General features: G+C 44.5%; 1 protein-coding gene across 1 annotated transcript in view; it reads right to left on the bottom strand.

Annotated features, from left to right (window-relative positions):
• The window catches only part of CHRNA7 (cholinergic receptor nicotinic alpha 7 subunit), a 193,415-nt gene that overhangs the window by 95,359 nt on the left and 81,520 nt on the right, over nt 1-16,536 (bottom strand). The window contains exon 3 of the mRNA XM_049905457.1: nt 13,650-13,694. Coding sequence (XP_049761414.1) covers nt 13,650-13,694 — 45 coding nt within the window. The remainder of the gene's footprint in view (nt 1-13,649; nt 13,695-16,536) is intronic.

The following is a 16,536-nucleotide window of genomic DNA, read 5'->3' as shown; positions in this document are numbered from 1 at the left end:
GTGTGGGGAACCGTCACTGGGGATCTAGAATTGAGACCTGCCCCACTGCCAAGGTCTGTAATTAGAGGCGTGGGGGGTCAGGGGAAGGGAGGGGGGTGGATGATGGCACTGAGGTAGGACCAGTCTGGCTCAAAGTACATTTTCAAGGAATGCCAGGGACTAGCCAGATTGTGTTTGCTTCAGCCTGTGCCCTCTTGACACCGTCTGCTAGTCTTCCCCTTGTCTCTCCCTCATTGTAGGCAGAAAGCCCTTCCATACCCACCTTCTGCACTTTCGTTTTTTTTTTTTTTTTTTGTGCTTTAAGTGAAAGTTTACAAATCAAGTCAGTCTCTCTTACAAAAATTTATACACACCTTGCTCTGTAACCCTAGCTGTTCTCCCCCTAATGTGACAGCACACTCCTCCTCTCCACCCTGTATTCCCCATGTCCATTCAGCCAGCTCCTGTCCCCCTCTGCCTTCTCATCTTGTCTCCAGACAGGAGCTGCCCACATAGTCTCATGTGTCTACTTGAGCCAAGAAGCTCACTCCCCACCAGTATCATTTTCTGTGTCCAGTCTAATCCCTGTCTGAAGAGTTGGCTTCAGGAATGGTTCCAGTCTTGGGCTAATAGAGGGTCCAGGGGCCGTGACCTCTGGGTCCCTCTAGTCTCAGTCAGACCATTAAGTCTGGTCTTTTAATGAGAATTTGAGGTCTCCCTCCCACTGTCCTCCCACTCCATCAGGAATTCTCTGATGTGTTCCCTGTCAGGGCAGTCATCGGTAGCACCTGGGCACCATCTAGTTCTTCAGGTCTCAGGCTGATACAGTCTCTGGGTTATGTGGCCCTTTCTGTCTCTTGGGCTTATATTTAACTACCTCACTTTCTTAAGCATTGCCTTGTAGCACCCTGGGATGCTTCTCCGGGTTTGGTTAGCTAATCACAGAGCCTGTCAGTTTTGCCATGACTACCATGCCAACTGGGGCTTCAGGCTTCTAAGAACTGCCTACGAAGGTGGGTATGGCAGGCTGAAGATACATCCCTCTACCTGCTGAGGTGACAGGGAAAACAGAGAGGGAAGGCAGCAGCCTGGCAGTGGTTGGTCACAGCCATGCGGTGCTTCCCCAGTAATGTCACCTCCCCTCCTTTTCCAAGATTCATGCTGACACCCAGCTGTGGGGGCTGTGGGCGAATGCGTCCTGACAGCCAGCACCACAGCTATTCTACCCCCTCCCCACAAGACGTACTGAAATTCTGACCCCTGGTATCTGTGAAAATGGCCTTGTTTTAAAATAGGGACTCTGCAGATGTGATTAAGTTAAGGACCTTGGGGTGGAGAGATCATCCTATGTGGGCCAAATGTAATTACAAGGGACCTTAAAAGTGAGAGAGGGAAGCAGGAGATGGGAGTCAGAGGAATATGTGCCTACAGAAAAAAAGGCACAGGGAAAAGTACTAATGCTGGTCGTTTGGATTGAACTGTGTGCCCCAGAAAGTCCTAATCTGATCCCTGTAAACATGACCTTGTTTATAAATACAGTCCATGAAGATGGTATCAGTTAACACCGTGAGGTCATACCTGAATAGGACGTGTCCTAATCCACCCTCAGTGGTGCCCTTAGAAGAGAAGAGAAAAGACCCAGAGAGACAGAAGAGCCACGTGAAGATCAATCTACGAGCCAAGCAATACCTACCAGAAGCAAGAAGAGACAAAAAAGGATCTTCTCCTAGGTCTTTCGGAGAGCATGGTTGGGCCAACACACTGATTTGGACTTCTGGCCTCCAGAACTGAGCCAAAAAATGTGTGCTGTTTAAAGTCACCCACTTTGTGGTATTCTGTTACAGCAGCCCCAGGAGACTGATACTTTCAGTAGGGTGTATACCCCCATGTTCCTCACAGTCCAGGGTCAGGAGTCAGATTTTGCATTACCTGACTGCAAGGAGAATAACCTCTCGGCTCTTCCAGAGCTGGTTCTTCCAACCTAAGCTTTCAGGACTTGCGGCTTACATGCTCACACCACTCCCCCTGACTCTAAACCACACTGGGTCCTGCCCCACCCTCAGTGCTGGAATGGGCAGCTACAGACAGCTGGGGGCCAGACAGACCTGGCTCTCACCCCAGCTCTGGCAGTGACAAGCTGAAGAAGCTGGCACAGGCCAATCATCTCTCTGAGCCACAGTTTCCTCACATGTCCCCTACCTCAAAGGGCAACATTGTGAGGATGAAAGGAGGTCATGTGTGGAATGGCATGTAAAACGAACATGGCCCTGGGAGGCATGCAATAAATGAAGGCTTTATTTAAAAGAGGGTTCCTCTGTTTTACAAAACCTGCAGGTCTCAGGAGCTGCAGTAACTGAGACACAAGCACAGGGAAGAAAAAGGGGCTGGTGGTGTGCACTTTGGCACTGCTGCACGGGCTTCGGACCCTGGGCCTGGGGTCCGAGCTCTCTGACCCCGGGATCTCATCTAGCACCCTCCTCACAGGGTCCCATGAAGGCTTCCTAAGAATAAATGTGGAAAATTATCTATAAACAGTCGAGTTCTAGAAAGAGGTTGAACATCCTCTCAAAGCACTCACTTCCCCAGCAGGTCAGAGGCCCCTTGGGGCTGAGGCGCTGGGCAGAACCTCTGCGTAGACAGCACCCAAAGTGTTTTCCACATATCAGGCAACTGAACATATTTAGGATTTACCATTGAAGCACCTAGAAACATCAATGCTTCCAGATCTCCACATTTAGGAGAATCTGTGCCTTTCTTTCTCTCCCTTTCATTTCTGTGTGATTCCTTCTCATTCCATCTTCAAGAAAGGTGTGTGTGGAGATCTCAGGGGACACTGAGGGAGGAAGGGGCCATTGATTTGGAATGCACCGTGGGAATCCGGATTCGTCCATAGGTCTGAGACTGGGCCCCATCACAGCCTGCCTTGAGCCCACAGGAGTTTTCCCTTAAATGCACACACACACAGAAGTATTTATAGTGAGAAGGAAAGAGAGAGAAAGAGACACAGGCTGAAAGAGGGAAGAGAAATGTAAATATTTCTTTGCTTTTAAAAAATGTATTTTTCGAACTCAAGAGCAAGAAAGTGGGCCTCCTTCTTCCCCCGCCTCCAAAACTGTGCTCCCTCAGGGAGACATAACGATCGAAACATCCGCTTCAACCACAGGAGGCTACTGTCCTACACAAGCCACTTGTTTATCTAGGAGCATAATGTGTGGCGTTTCTATGTGTCAGAGACAGAGTGATAAAGAATACAGGAATTAAAAAGGTAAATTTTAAAAACAAATAAGTGTGGTTTAGAATCTAAGAGTCTATTATATAAATGTTATTAGCTCCATTATTAGAATTAAAAAAAAAAAAAACAGTTGCAATTAAGTTGACTCCAACTCATGGCAACCCTATATGTGTCAGAGTAGAACTGTGCTCCGTAGGGTTTTTGATGGCTGATTTTTTGGAAGCAGATCACCAGGCCTTTCCTCCGAGGCACCTCTGAGTGGGTGCCAATTTCCAACCCTTCCGTTAGCAGCTGAGTGCATTAACCGTTTATACCAACCAAGGCCTCCATACTTAGAAGGTACAAAGCAGAGAACAAATATAAGAAGGCAAGGAAATTATCTTAGCTATCTATAGTGCTGCTATAACAGAAATACCACAAGCAGATGGCTTTAACAAACAGAGATTTATTCCCTCACAGACTAGACTAGTAGGCTAGAAGTCCGAATTCAGGGTACCAGCTCCAGGGGATGGCTTCCCCTCTCTTTTGGCTCTGGAGGAAGCTCCCTGTCATCAGTCTTCCCCATTCTAGGAGCTTTTCAGCTCAGAAAACTCCGGACCAAAGGACACGCCCTGCTCCTGGCCTTGCTTTCTTTGTGGTATGAGGTCCCCCCCGCCCCAACACCCAGTCTTTCTGTTTGCTTCTCTCTTTTATATCTCAAAAGAGAATGACTTTAGACCCAATGTAATCTTGTAGATTGAGTCCTGCCTCATTAACACAATTGACTCTAATCCTGCCTCATTAACATCATGGAGGTAGGATTTACAACACATAGGAATATCACATCAGATGACACAATCATGGACAATCACACAATACTGGCAACCATGGCCTAGCCAAGTTGACAGGTATTTTGGGTGGACAAAATTCAAACCATAACAGAAATCTAAAGTCAGAAGAAGGGCCAAGATTCCAAAAAAAAAAAAAGAAGACAGCTGTTTTTAAAGCAAATGCGAGTACCTGGATAGCTCAAATGTCTCTTCAGAAACTGAAACGGCTTTCGTTATTGCTTCTTATAGATTCAATCAGAATATGTCTGACACACCTCCCCGTATCAGAAAGCCAACCTAAAGAGAAAACAAAACCAACTGCTCCCTCCTAGGAGTGTGTAGAGGCAAAGTGAGAGGTCAGCAACTTTCTATTCATTCAGGTCATCTACAAAGTCAAGGAAAGTGAGAGAAAGGAATACAAAACCAATTGTAAATCAAAGAGAATTGTAAATTCATTTTTTTTTTTACTTTTTTGTGTTTTCTACTCTAAATGCACGGAAAATCATACCCTGTGCAGTGAATTAACCTCAAAGCTTACTCTTTGACCCTGAAGAAAGGAATTATGTGGATTCACAGATTTTCAGAGCAGAAATTCATCAGCAGGGAACTCTCTGGGAGAAAAAACCAATTGCTGAGAACAGTTTTCTTGGCTGTCTTTCAACTTCCTTTCCACATTTCTGTTCCCCCTCAGAACTACAGCCCTGTTAGCTTCAACATTGGGCTTTGTCTTGTTGTTGTGCCCATTGTCCAGGCTGGGGTCAGGCCAGCTGGTCATGAGCCATCACACAAAAAGCACCAGTCAGTGAGATGGCTGATGTATCAATGGCCCAGGCAGCTCTCCAGGCCTCTCCCTGACAACACCTGGCCAGCCAGGGCATACAGGTTTTGATTAGATAACATTTTGTTGTTGTTATCATTATAAAAATATAGATAACACAACATTTGTCAACTGTCTTATTCATCTAAAAACCAAACCAAACCCGTTGCCATCGAGTTGATTCCAACTCATAGTGAGCCTATAGGACAGAGTAGAACTGCCGCACAGGGTTTCCAAGGAGCACCTGGTGGATTCAAACTGCTGACCTTTTGATCAGCAGCTGCAGCACTTAACCACTACGCCACCAAGTTTCCCCATGTCATCTAGTGCCGCTGTAACACAAAGTGTGCTGTAATACAAGTGGGTAGCTTTAACAAAGAGAAATTTATTCTCTTACAGTCTAGTAGACTAAAAGTCCAAATTCAGAGTGTCAGCTCCAGGGGCAGACTTTCTCTCTCTGTTGGTTCTAGAGGAAGATCTTTCTCATCAATCTTACCCTGGTCTAGGAGCTTCTCAGCACAGGGACCCCTATTCAAAGGACACACTCTACTCCTAGCAGTTTCTTGGTGGTATGAGGTCCTCCTGTCTCTCTGCTTGCTTCTCTCTTTTATATCTCACGAGAGATTGGCTTAAAACACAACCTAATCTTGTAGACTGAGTCCTGCCTTGTTAACATAACTGCCGCTAATTCCATCTCATTAACATCATAGAGGCAGCATTTGCAAGACCTAGGAAAATCACATCAGGTGGCAAAATGGTGCACAATCACACAATGCTGGGAAACATGGCCTAGCCAAGTTGACAGATATTTCTGGGGACAGAGTTCAATTCACGACATCACTTTAACACTGCTCACATGTACAATTCAGTGACACCGATGATACCAATCATGTGCAACCATCGCCTTAACTTTCAAAGCCTGTTTCAAAAGCAAAGTTGTTGTGATCTCTTAAAATTTCAGTTGGGACACAGTGTTACCAATTACATGAGCTACAAGTGCCACTTTCCAGATAAACATGTGACCAAGCTGGACAAGGGCACATGCTAGATGCCAACAGCAGAGATTTAGCCCACCTGTGGCCTCTCACCGGCCAAACCACCAGTCTTCCTCCAACGCATTTCCAGTCGAGTAACTTCGTCCTGCTATTTTAACTTTTTTTTCTTAGTATGTTAAAGACACAGCCCGATTGTGAATGGCTTAAAAGAAGGATACTACTCTTTTTGGTTCCATTACATGGCCTAGTTCCATGCCTTCCACATAAGAGGTGCTCAAAAAAATGAAAAGGTAAAAGAGATAAAAACATGAGATTCAAAACAAATGAAGCTGCAGATGCTCCTATAAATTCAAGTTTTAATTAGAAATAATCTGTATCTGAAAGAACTTTAGAGGTCTCTGGTGACATCCTACAGAGCAAGGGGGTTTATTGACAGACCATCTGAACTTGATGATCCAGTGACCGTTTTCCTGGAAGCTGTCACTCTTTCAAATAAAAATTGCCAAATACGTTGTTGAGGACCAGTCACTTACAGAGGGCTAGGGAATCCAGGGACCAGGGAGACAGTCCTGTCCATGACACACATTTCTCTCTCTGTAATAAAAATGTCGGCAGCACCTCTGAACCTCCAAGGGAATGGAAAAGCACCAGTTTTAAGTAAAAATGTTAGCATTTCCATCACCCCCAGATTCCCCAGACTTATACCTTACACTAGAGTGCTCTAATGTTATTTGGGAGTTGGCTTCATTTTGTCATAATATCTCAGCCCCTCCTAGATTCACTGTGAGTTTTTGTTTGGTTCATTCATTCCACAAATGGTTTTTCAGTATCTGCTAGAAGTGAGGCAGTGGACTAGGCACTGGGGCACAGTGAGGAGCAAATCAAACCAAAGCTCTGCCCTCCTGGTGCATACCTCCCAGTTGGGGTTGGGATAACATGATTTCACAAGTGCCACCTTGACCCATTTTGAGTTTCTGTCTAAAAGTTCTCAATTCCCCTTCATAAGCACTTTGTTAAGCCCACACCCCAACTAATTCCTTTATCAGGCTCTAACACTTCTGAGCTATATCACAGACACCCAACTGCCACAGACCCCAGATGCCTAACACCTAGGGATGACCCTTTCTTCCTTGGACCCGTGGAATTATTCAAAACACCCAATTGCTAAGAATCCCATGGAACCTAGCTAAGCCCACCACACTTGCCATATGTAACCCACCTTCTAGGGCTCCAGTATGCTGTTACCCTGTTCCCTGAATGGCAGCCTTCTCTTGTTTGGAGCTGTAAGTAATGAGTCTACCTTTCATCTCTCGAAGTGTCTTTGTATTGTGTCCCACCATCCTAAGGACCTGTAAGCATACCTAATATCTTATTCCACTTGTCTTTCGGTTTGTCATGCTATGGTGGCTTGCATGTTGCTATGATGCTGGAAGCTATGCAATCAGTATTTCAAATACCAGCAGGGTCATCCATGATGGACAGGCTTCAGCTGAGTTTTCAGAATAAGAAAGACTAGGAAGAAAGCCCTGGAAATCTACATCTAAATATTAGCCAGTGAAAATCCTAAGGATCACAGTAGAACACTGTCTGATCACTTGTTTTGGACAGGTCATCAGGAGGGATCAATCTATGGAGGAGGACATTGTGTTTGATGACGTGGAGGGCAGCAAGGGTGAGGGAGACGGTCAGTGAGACGGACTGGCACAATAGCTGCAATGATGGACTTGAACATGCTGACATTTGTGAGGATGGTGTGGGACCAGGCTGCGTTTCATTCTGTTGTACATTGGGTCACTGTGAATTGGAGTCAATTCAATGTGGGCAAATGACAACAACATATAAAATGAGGTAGGTGAGACTCTAAGACAATGAACACATACACAATAAAATGTAGTTTGTCAGATGGTGATAATAATTTTGGAGAAAAAAAAATGAAGCAGGGTAAGGAGAACTGAGTGGGCCAGGGCAGGAGGGAAGGGTTTGGAACAGTACACGCAGAGTTGAGGAAGATCTCACTGAAGAGGTGACGCTTAGGAAGAGGCCCGTAAGAAATGAGAGAGTAAATCAAGTGTTTTTCCAAGGAAGTACCTGTGCAGGTAGATGGAGCAGCAGGGGAAAGGCACATGGTTGTTCAGTGTTTGCAGAACCTCAAGGAGGACAATGAACATGCCAGAAGAAGGCAGGAGGGGAGGAAGAGAAGTCAGGGGCAGGCAGGGAAATGAGGTCACTTCAAGGACTTCAGCTCCAACACTGAGGAAGAAGGTGACTGGGCTGTCATTTTATTCTCTTAGGCTCACGCTAAGGAGCCCTGGTGGTGCAGTGGTTAAGTGCCAGCTCAGCAGCTAACTGAAAGGTTGGCGGTTCAAACACATCAGCTGCTCCGCGGGAGAAAGATGTGGCAGTCTGCTTCCATAAAGATTACAGCCTTGGAAACCCTATGCCACAGTTCTACTCTGTCCTATAGGGTCGCTATGAGTCAGACTCAACTGGACAGCAACAGGAAAGGCTCATGCTGGCTGTCACATTGACAGCAGACACCATTCATGGAGGCAAGGGCAGAAGTGGAAGGCTGGTTAGAAGGTTTCTACAGAAAGATGAGAGACTAAACTTGTTTAGACCAGGGTAGAAGCAGTGGAGGTGATAGGAAGTGGTTCTATCCTGGTAGAGGTAGAGATTTGAAGGTAGAACTGCCAAAATTTGCTGACGGATCAGATGCAGGGTGTGAAAGATAAGAATTAAGGGTGACTCTGTTTTTTGATCTGAGCAAACAGATCGATGGAGTTGGCATTTATCCAGATAGAGAAGACTGTGGAGGTGCAAGTGTGAAAGGGTCAGGAGGAGTTGCTTTGGAACATGTGGGCTTCAGAGCCTATTAGACAAGTACTTGGAGACACCAGGGTAGTCAGGTTGGAGAGACAAGTTTGGAGCTGTAATCATAGAGATGGTGGCTTAAGCTAGGATACAGTGTCCTCCAACTCGAGGGCCAGAAAGAGATAGCAGATGGGATTTAGCGGCGGCCAGTGAGTTAGGAGCCTCATTCTAAATTTTAAGTGAAGAAAGCATTTCAAAGAAGAGGTACAGTCAGGTCTATTAAATGCTTCTGAGAATTGAATGAGATAAGGGGAAAAGTTAATCACTGGAAAGACAGAACAGTGGTGGACTCTGACTGAGGGAAGCGGGGGTGGTGTTAGGGTTGGGCAAGTGTTGACTGGTAAGGGTCATGAGGAATCACCCTAGGGTGATGGAGAAGTACTGTTTCCTGTGGAGGTTGGGTTGCAGAGCTGAAGATACTCCTGGAAATTCTCTGAAGGGTACATTTAAGGTTTGTACATTTTACCTCCAATTAAAAAAAAAAAACATAAATATGAACTCTAGTCAAAGATCTGCATGCCAAAGTGTTGGGTGGAAGTGCCCCAATGTCCACTACCTTCTTTGAACCCCATTAAAAAAAAAAAGATCAACAGAAAAAAGATGGATAGATGTGCAGATATGTGAGAAAGCAGGTGTAGTCAAATGGTAATTACAGAATCTACGAGGAAGTATGCGGCAATTCACTGTAAAACACTTTCAACTTTTTAGTATGTTTCAAACTTTCAGCAAAAATTTGGAGAGAAAAATGATTCCGTGCAATAACTTGGGAGCTATTGGTTTGCTCACCCAGAGCTGTGTTGGTGGAGTGGTGGGAACAAAAGCCTGATAAGAGTGAGTTTAACCAAGAATGTGAGGAGAGTCAATGGTGACAGTGAGGTATACTGCCTTGGAGCGGCTCTGCTGTAAAGGTGAGGAGGAAGCCAAGGAGTAGGAAAGCAGGGAGGGTCAAGGGGATAGAGTGCACCATGTTGGACGGGCAGTGAGAACCACCCCAGAGAGGTGCTGATGGTACAGGAGCAGTGGCGACAACTGTTAGAGCAAGGCTCTCAGCAGGCATGGTGGGACAGGACAGCTAGGACCTTGTGCCCAGGAGGAAGGTCAGCCTCAGAGGGGAGCACAGATCATCCATCAGTGACAAAAAGAGGGGAGCTAGAGTTGGTGGGCACAGATACTGGGAGGACGACACATGTGGATAGGATACACTACTGAAGAATGTTCCTTTAACTTCCTACACGGGGAACCTCTCCAAGGTCTCTACCTTATCTACTACAGGTTCTTCAAATGTTTCCAACCCTCTTCCACCTGTATTTTCACTAATACTGACGTGCCCAAGATCCACCTGGGAATATACTTTGCACCCACTTTTACTTACCCACCCTCTACCCTCCACTTTACAAAGAAAGGCATATCTCCTTTACCCCAAATCTTATTTGGGGGCACTGCCCCCAAAATCAAGCAAAGGGTCAATTCAAAGTATCAGGATCTATGTGAATCATGCTAACGATTAGGTGACAATACCCTTATAGGTGAGGTGGGTTTTAATTCTCAGCTTTCAACAAAATTAGAGAAACAAACTAGGTTGTCACCTGATACATTTTGATGAAAATGCCATTATTTTTGGCATATAGCCGGGAAGAAGTTCAAGAACTCAATAACATTGCTACAGCAAAACGCCTTCACTCCACACATTTATAAAGAATGGGAATTCCAGAACACTTAATTGTGCTCAAGAGGAACATTTACATAGATCAAGACGCAGTTGTTTGGACAGAACAAGGGGATACTGATTGGTTTACAGTCAGGATAGGTGTGCACCAGGGTTGTATTCTTTCACCATGCCTATTTAATCTGTATGCTGAACAAATAATACGAGAAGCTGGACTATATGAAGAAGAACGGGGCATCAAGATTGGAGGAAGACTCGTTAACAACCTGCGTTACGCAGATGACACAACCTTGCTTGCTGAAGGTGAAGAGGACTTGAAGCACTTACTAATGAAGATCAAGGACCACAGCCTTCAGTATGGATTACACCTCAACGTAAAGAAAACAAAAATCCTCACAACTGGACCAATGAGCAACATCATGATAAATGGAAAGAAGATTGAGGTTGTCAAGGATTTCATTTTACTTGGATCCACAATCAACAGCCACGGAAGCAGCAGTCAAGAAACCAAAAGACACATTGCACTGGGCAAATCTGCTGCAAAGGACCTCTTCAAAGTATTGAAGAGCAAAGATGTCACCCTGAAGACTAAGGTGCGCCTGACCCAAGCCATGGTATTTTCAATCACATCATATGCATGTGAAGGATGGACAATAAATAAGGAAGACCGAAGAAGAGTTGACGCCTTTGGATTGTGGTGTTGGCGAAGAATATTGAATACACCGTGGACTGCCAAAAGAATGAACAAATCTGTCTTGGAAGAAGTGCGGCCAGAATGCTCCTTAGAGGCAAGGATGGCGAGACTGCGTCTTACATACTTTGGACATGTTGTCAGGAGGGATCAGTCCCTGGAGAAGGACATCATGCTTGGCAGAGTACAGGGTCAGCGGAAAAGAGGAAGACCCTCAATGAGGTGGATTGACACAGTGGCTTCAACAATGAGCTCAAGCATAACAACGATTGTAAGGATGGCTCAGAACCAGGCAGTGTTTCGTTCTGTTGTGCATAGGGTCACTATGAGTCAGAACTGACTCGACGGCACCTAACAACAACAACACACATTTGACTACATCTATTTAAAAAATTATGAAATTGATGACAAAACCTGTATTATTCTCTCATTGCTATTAATAAAAAATAGTAATCTATAGACATTGTTAGTGTCAGCGTCCATCAATTGGTCCCCAACTTATGGTGGCCCCATGTACAATGGGACTGGACCGTTGTGACCTTTATGGTTTTTATTGGCTGATTTTCTTCCTAGTCTGTTTTAGACTGGAAGCTCTGCTGAAACCTGTTCAGCATCAGAGTAACATGCAAGCCTCCACTGACAGACAAGTAATGGCTGCACTTAAGGTGCATTGGCTGGGAATTGAACCCAGATCTCCCGAATGGAAGAAGAGAATTCTACCACTAAACCATGACACCCATTTCCATCAAGTCGATTCTGACTCACTGTGACCCTATGGCCCTCATAACCTATGGATGTTGTTGTTGTTTGCCCTCCAGTCAATTCTGACTTGTAGAGACCCCATGTGACAGAGCAGAACTGCCCCATAGGGTTTTCTAGCCCATGATCTTTATGGAATCAGATGCCAGGTCCTTTCTCCTGTAAAGACACTGGGTAGGTTTGAACTGCTGATCTTTCAGTTAGCTGCCGAGTGCTTACCATTGCACCCCCAGGGCTCCTTTAATATATGAATAAATAAATTAATTTAAAACAAAGCCCTGTCCTTGGCACAAGTAGACAAATTCCCAATAAATATTTTATGTTTAATAAATTCTTATCAAAGGTATTTTTAATTGGTACATTTGTATTGAAAAATTTATACTTTATGTTGCCTTGATGAATTACATACTAATAATAATTATAATCATGAATCAGTTCAGTAGAAAAAAATTGACACGGTGTGAAGGAATAAATTTTATGTAAATATCTGCATTTGAGAGAACCAAGGCAGAGTGATTAATAAAATACTTTCAAACATAAAACCATATTATGTTAGGATAAAATTCTGGGCAGAAAGTGAAATAGAAATGTAAGTACAAAGAGGAAAAGGAACTACGTAAAATATCTAACAGTTAGAGAAGGGCTTGTTCATATATTTTTAAATGAATGATATAGATATTAAATTATTATGATATTTGAATTTTACTTACAATAGAGATTAACAGTTTTGTTTTTAAATGTCAATATTTACAATTTGCTGGAAGTTATTTCATTTGAAATTAATTAAATTTAGGTTAGAATTTTATATATCAAATTAAAAATCTGCAAAAGGAACATAAACCAACCAAACCCATTTCCACTGAGTCAATTCCGACTCACAGAGACCCTCTAGGATGGAGCAGAGCTGCCCCATAAAGGTTTCCAAGGAGCAGCTGGTGGATTCAAATTGCTGAACTTTTGGTTAGCAGCTGAACACTTAACCACTGCACCACCAGGGCTCGGAATGGAACAGCCTTTCAAAATTCTTCTAGGAGTTAATAGAGCAGAAAGTGTGAAGACCTCTGGCTTAGGTAAGGAGCATCTGATACTCATAAGTACCTGTGGAGGTCACAGCACTTGGAGCCCTGGGGACCTGGGCAGGGCAGTGTACCATCTAATATAGCCCTGCATCTCATTACATGTTGTCTTAGTCACCTAGTGCTGCTGTAAGACAGGCACAAGTGGGTGTTTTTAAAAAATAGGAATTTATCACCTCACAGTTCAAGAGTTCAAGTTCAGAGTGTGGTTCTAGGGGGAGGCCTTTCCTTGTTAGTAGCCTGAGGAGTTCCTCGGAGTTTCTTATCATTCCTTAGCCTTCCTTTGTGTTGGTCGTCTCCTCTGAGTCTTCCCCTGTGTCTCGTTTGTCTATTCTGCTGTTTTTATAACCCAGAAGGGATTAGATTTAGGACCAACCCTAGTCTGTATGACCTCGTTAACATAACAAAAGAAAAACCCTATTTCCAAACAGGAATACATGCACAGGTATAGGGGCTGGGTATCCAATACATATTTTTCGGGGGACACAATTCAATCCACAATACTTGAATCACATTAAGTATTATTTTTGAAATTCCCCCAAATCGCCCTGTAGTAAAATACAAGAATGTGCCAAGCCCCGCAGAATGTGGTGTGACACAGCCAAAGGCAGGACACTCGGCCTTGTGATGACATCAGTGGAGTCAGGGTGACGGTTCCGGCTTTTCTATGGGACATCTGCTTTTGCTGCAAACCCAGTACAGGCATCTCAGGAGCAAGAGCAGGAAGAAGTGGACTGCCAGTGACTTAACTTACCATTTGTAGCCAAATGTTGGTGGTTAAAACTTGGTTCTTCTCATCCTAAAAAAAAAGAAAAAAAAAGCATAAACAGGGTTTGTATGGTGTTATGGATTGAATTATGTGCCCCCCCCCACCCCCAATTTTTTTGTAAATTCTAACTTCTATGCCTGTGGTTATAATCCCATTCAGGAATGGGTTGTCTTTGCTATGCTAATGAGACAGGATTAGTGTAGGGTGTATTGTGAGTCAATCTTTTCTGAGATATAACAGAGATTAAGCTGGCAGAGCAGAGATGGGGGAAGATTGATGACAAGGAACATGGAGATCTCCAAGGAACCAGGAAATAAGCTGAAGAAACAAGGACATTCCCCCAGACCCAACAGAGGGAGAAAGCCTTCCCCTAGAGCCAACACCCTGAATTTGGACTTCTAGCCTCCTAAACTGTGAGAAAATAAATTTCTGCTTGTTAAATCCATCCATTTGTAGTATTTTTGTTATAGCATCAATAGATAACTAAGACATATGGTTTACAAAAGAAAGAATGATACAGTTATTCATTTAAGAATCTGATTGTTGGGATCTTTGGTATGTGTGGAAATTGGAATACGGCAGGGACTCAAATATATTCAAGTAGCATTTCCCAGAGTTATGCTTTTTTATTTGTTCTGAAAGTAATACACATTTATTATAGAACATTTACAAAATAAAAGTATAAAGGAAAACAGAAAAGTGTAAAGAAAAAAATTAAAATTCCACAACTCCACCACCCAGAGATGATGCCTGCTAACGTTTTAGCGTATTTCTCTTCATACGTATTAACAATTTATATACTTAAAATAAAATAAAATTGAGCGTATAATCCAATTTTTTAAAAGGCAGGTTTATTACTTGTTACCAGGCTTATTCCCGTTTAAACAATAAAAATGCTCTCTCTTCCATTCCCCAGGCAGGAGGCATGGACCTGGGTTGAGCCTCCAGGCCCAGTGCTGATGGTGCTGGGGCAGAGCCACATCTCCATGGTCCCTACAGGTCTCTGTTTGCTCTGCCCTCATCCTCTATCAGGCAGCATTCCAAGCCCTGGACACACATCATCCTGCCAGGTGAATCCTGTCCAGGGGAGTAAGCTAATGGTCAGGAAGGTGAAATAAATTTCCAAGGGCAGAGCGCCATGGAATTGAGACCCTGGTATTCAAGTTGGACCTTTCTGACTCCAGAGTCAACTTTTCCCCCTTTCCTAACTGTCCATATAAAAAGGGATCTGGCAGGGCACCAAGCCTATGCCCTAACCAAGAGCTCAGGGGCCTACACCACTGCAGCTTTGCCCAGGCACAGGGCATCTGAAAAAGATTCTAGTCAAAATCCGTCTGTCCAGCTGGACTACAACCAGCATTCCATCACGACCAGCCAAGCCCAATGTGGCCCAGAAAAGCCAGTGTGTCAGGAGACAAAAAAGCAAGTCCTATGCAGTGGTCCTGTGAACGAACACTGATGTTCAGTGTCTAATACTCAATCACAACCTGAAGGACTCTGTGAACGAAAAGAGGCCACCCTCTCCAGGGGAAAGCATTTATCACCGCCTCCATGGAGATGTGCCTGATGTGAGAATAGGAACCAGTAGGCTCAGCTCATTGAAGGGCAGTCACCAGGAAAGACCCAAAGGAGGTAGAAGCAAGAGCTTGGCATTTGTGGGGGCATGGTCAAAGGGCAGTGGATGCAAATGTGAAAGAAATGTTGCTGCTCGTTAAAACAAAAATGTGCTTCCCAGGTAATGAGGTGACAGTGACTCTTTGATGCATCAATGACCTTCCCTTAGCTACTCACACCTGGGCACCTTTGAGGGATGAGGTTGGGGAGTGAACCCCACAGAAAGGGTAGGGCTGCCTAGCGGGGCAAGAGATGATGCCCCAGAGGGTTCCAGGCCATGGGCTGTGTCCAGAAGAAGCTGCCAACTAGTGCTGGAAAACAATAAATCCCACTTTCCAAAATGAAACAGGCCAGGATTTTTTAGTGGAAAAAGTTCCCAGGCTAACATTTCTCTGTGCTCTGTACTGAGCAAATGATCCATGGCAGAGCCATAGATTTAAGCTGCACGAGCACTCTAGTTTCAGCTCATTCTCCACAGTTACTGGAAGGCGCTGTTCCACTCTTTCAGGACGTGTGTCTGCTGCCTCAACTTATTAAGGAGTTGTTGTCTTTAATGGACTTAAAATTGGCAAGTGTTCCATTTAGGTACCTTTCCTTCTTTTAATTGCATTTGTGTCTTCCTCCACTAAAGGGAAAGCTTCTGTGGTTTGGTATCTCAATTACTACCAACCTAATTAAAAGGCTTTCTTCTTTCCAACATTCTAACTAAAACCTCATCAGAGGGAAAATGAATTTCCATGCTGTGTGGCACCATGGGACTGAATACGGCATTTCAAACTGTAATCAACTCAGAGAAGCCGCCAGCCAGCCCCCAACGGTGCCCAGAGGCCACAGGGGGCCCTCTGTAGAGAGGCCCCCCCAGGGCAGCACACCTGATAAATGGCCTCTTCCAGAAGAGGAGCTTCCAGAATCTGTAAAATGACTACAGTGTCTGCATTGGAATCCCTGGATGGTGCCAACAGTTAATGTACTTGGCTGATAACTGAAAGGCTGAGGGCTCAAGTCCTCCCAGAGGCACATCAGAACAAAAGCCTGGCAATCTACTTCCTAAAGGTGGCAGCCACTGAAAACCCTAATGAGCATAGTTCTACTCTGACACACACGGGTCCCCATGAGCCAGGGTCAACTCAAAAGCAACTGCTCTCTGCATCCCTGGTCAGTCCCTTCCTCCTCAATGGCTTGATCTCTCATCTCTCAATCTCTCATCTCTCAATCTGCACCATGACAAGAGTCTCCCCTCTGCTTCCCACCATCAGTG

The sequence above is a fragment of the Elephas maximus genome, chromosome 13 (genome assembly GCF_024166365.1).
Source record: "Elephas maximus indicus isolate mEleMax1 chromosome 13, mEleMax1 primary haplotype, whole genome shotgun sequence".
Taxonomy (NCBI): domain Eukaryota; kingdom Metazoa; phylum Chordata; class Mammalia; order Proboscidea; family Elephantidae; genus Elephas; species Elephas maximus.
Note: the sequence above shows the minus strand (reverse complement) of the source record. Positions and strands in the feature narration are given on the sequence as shown.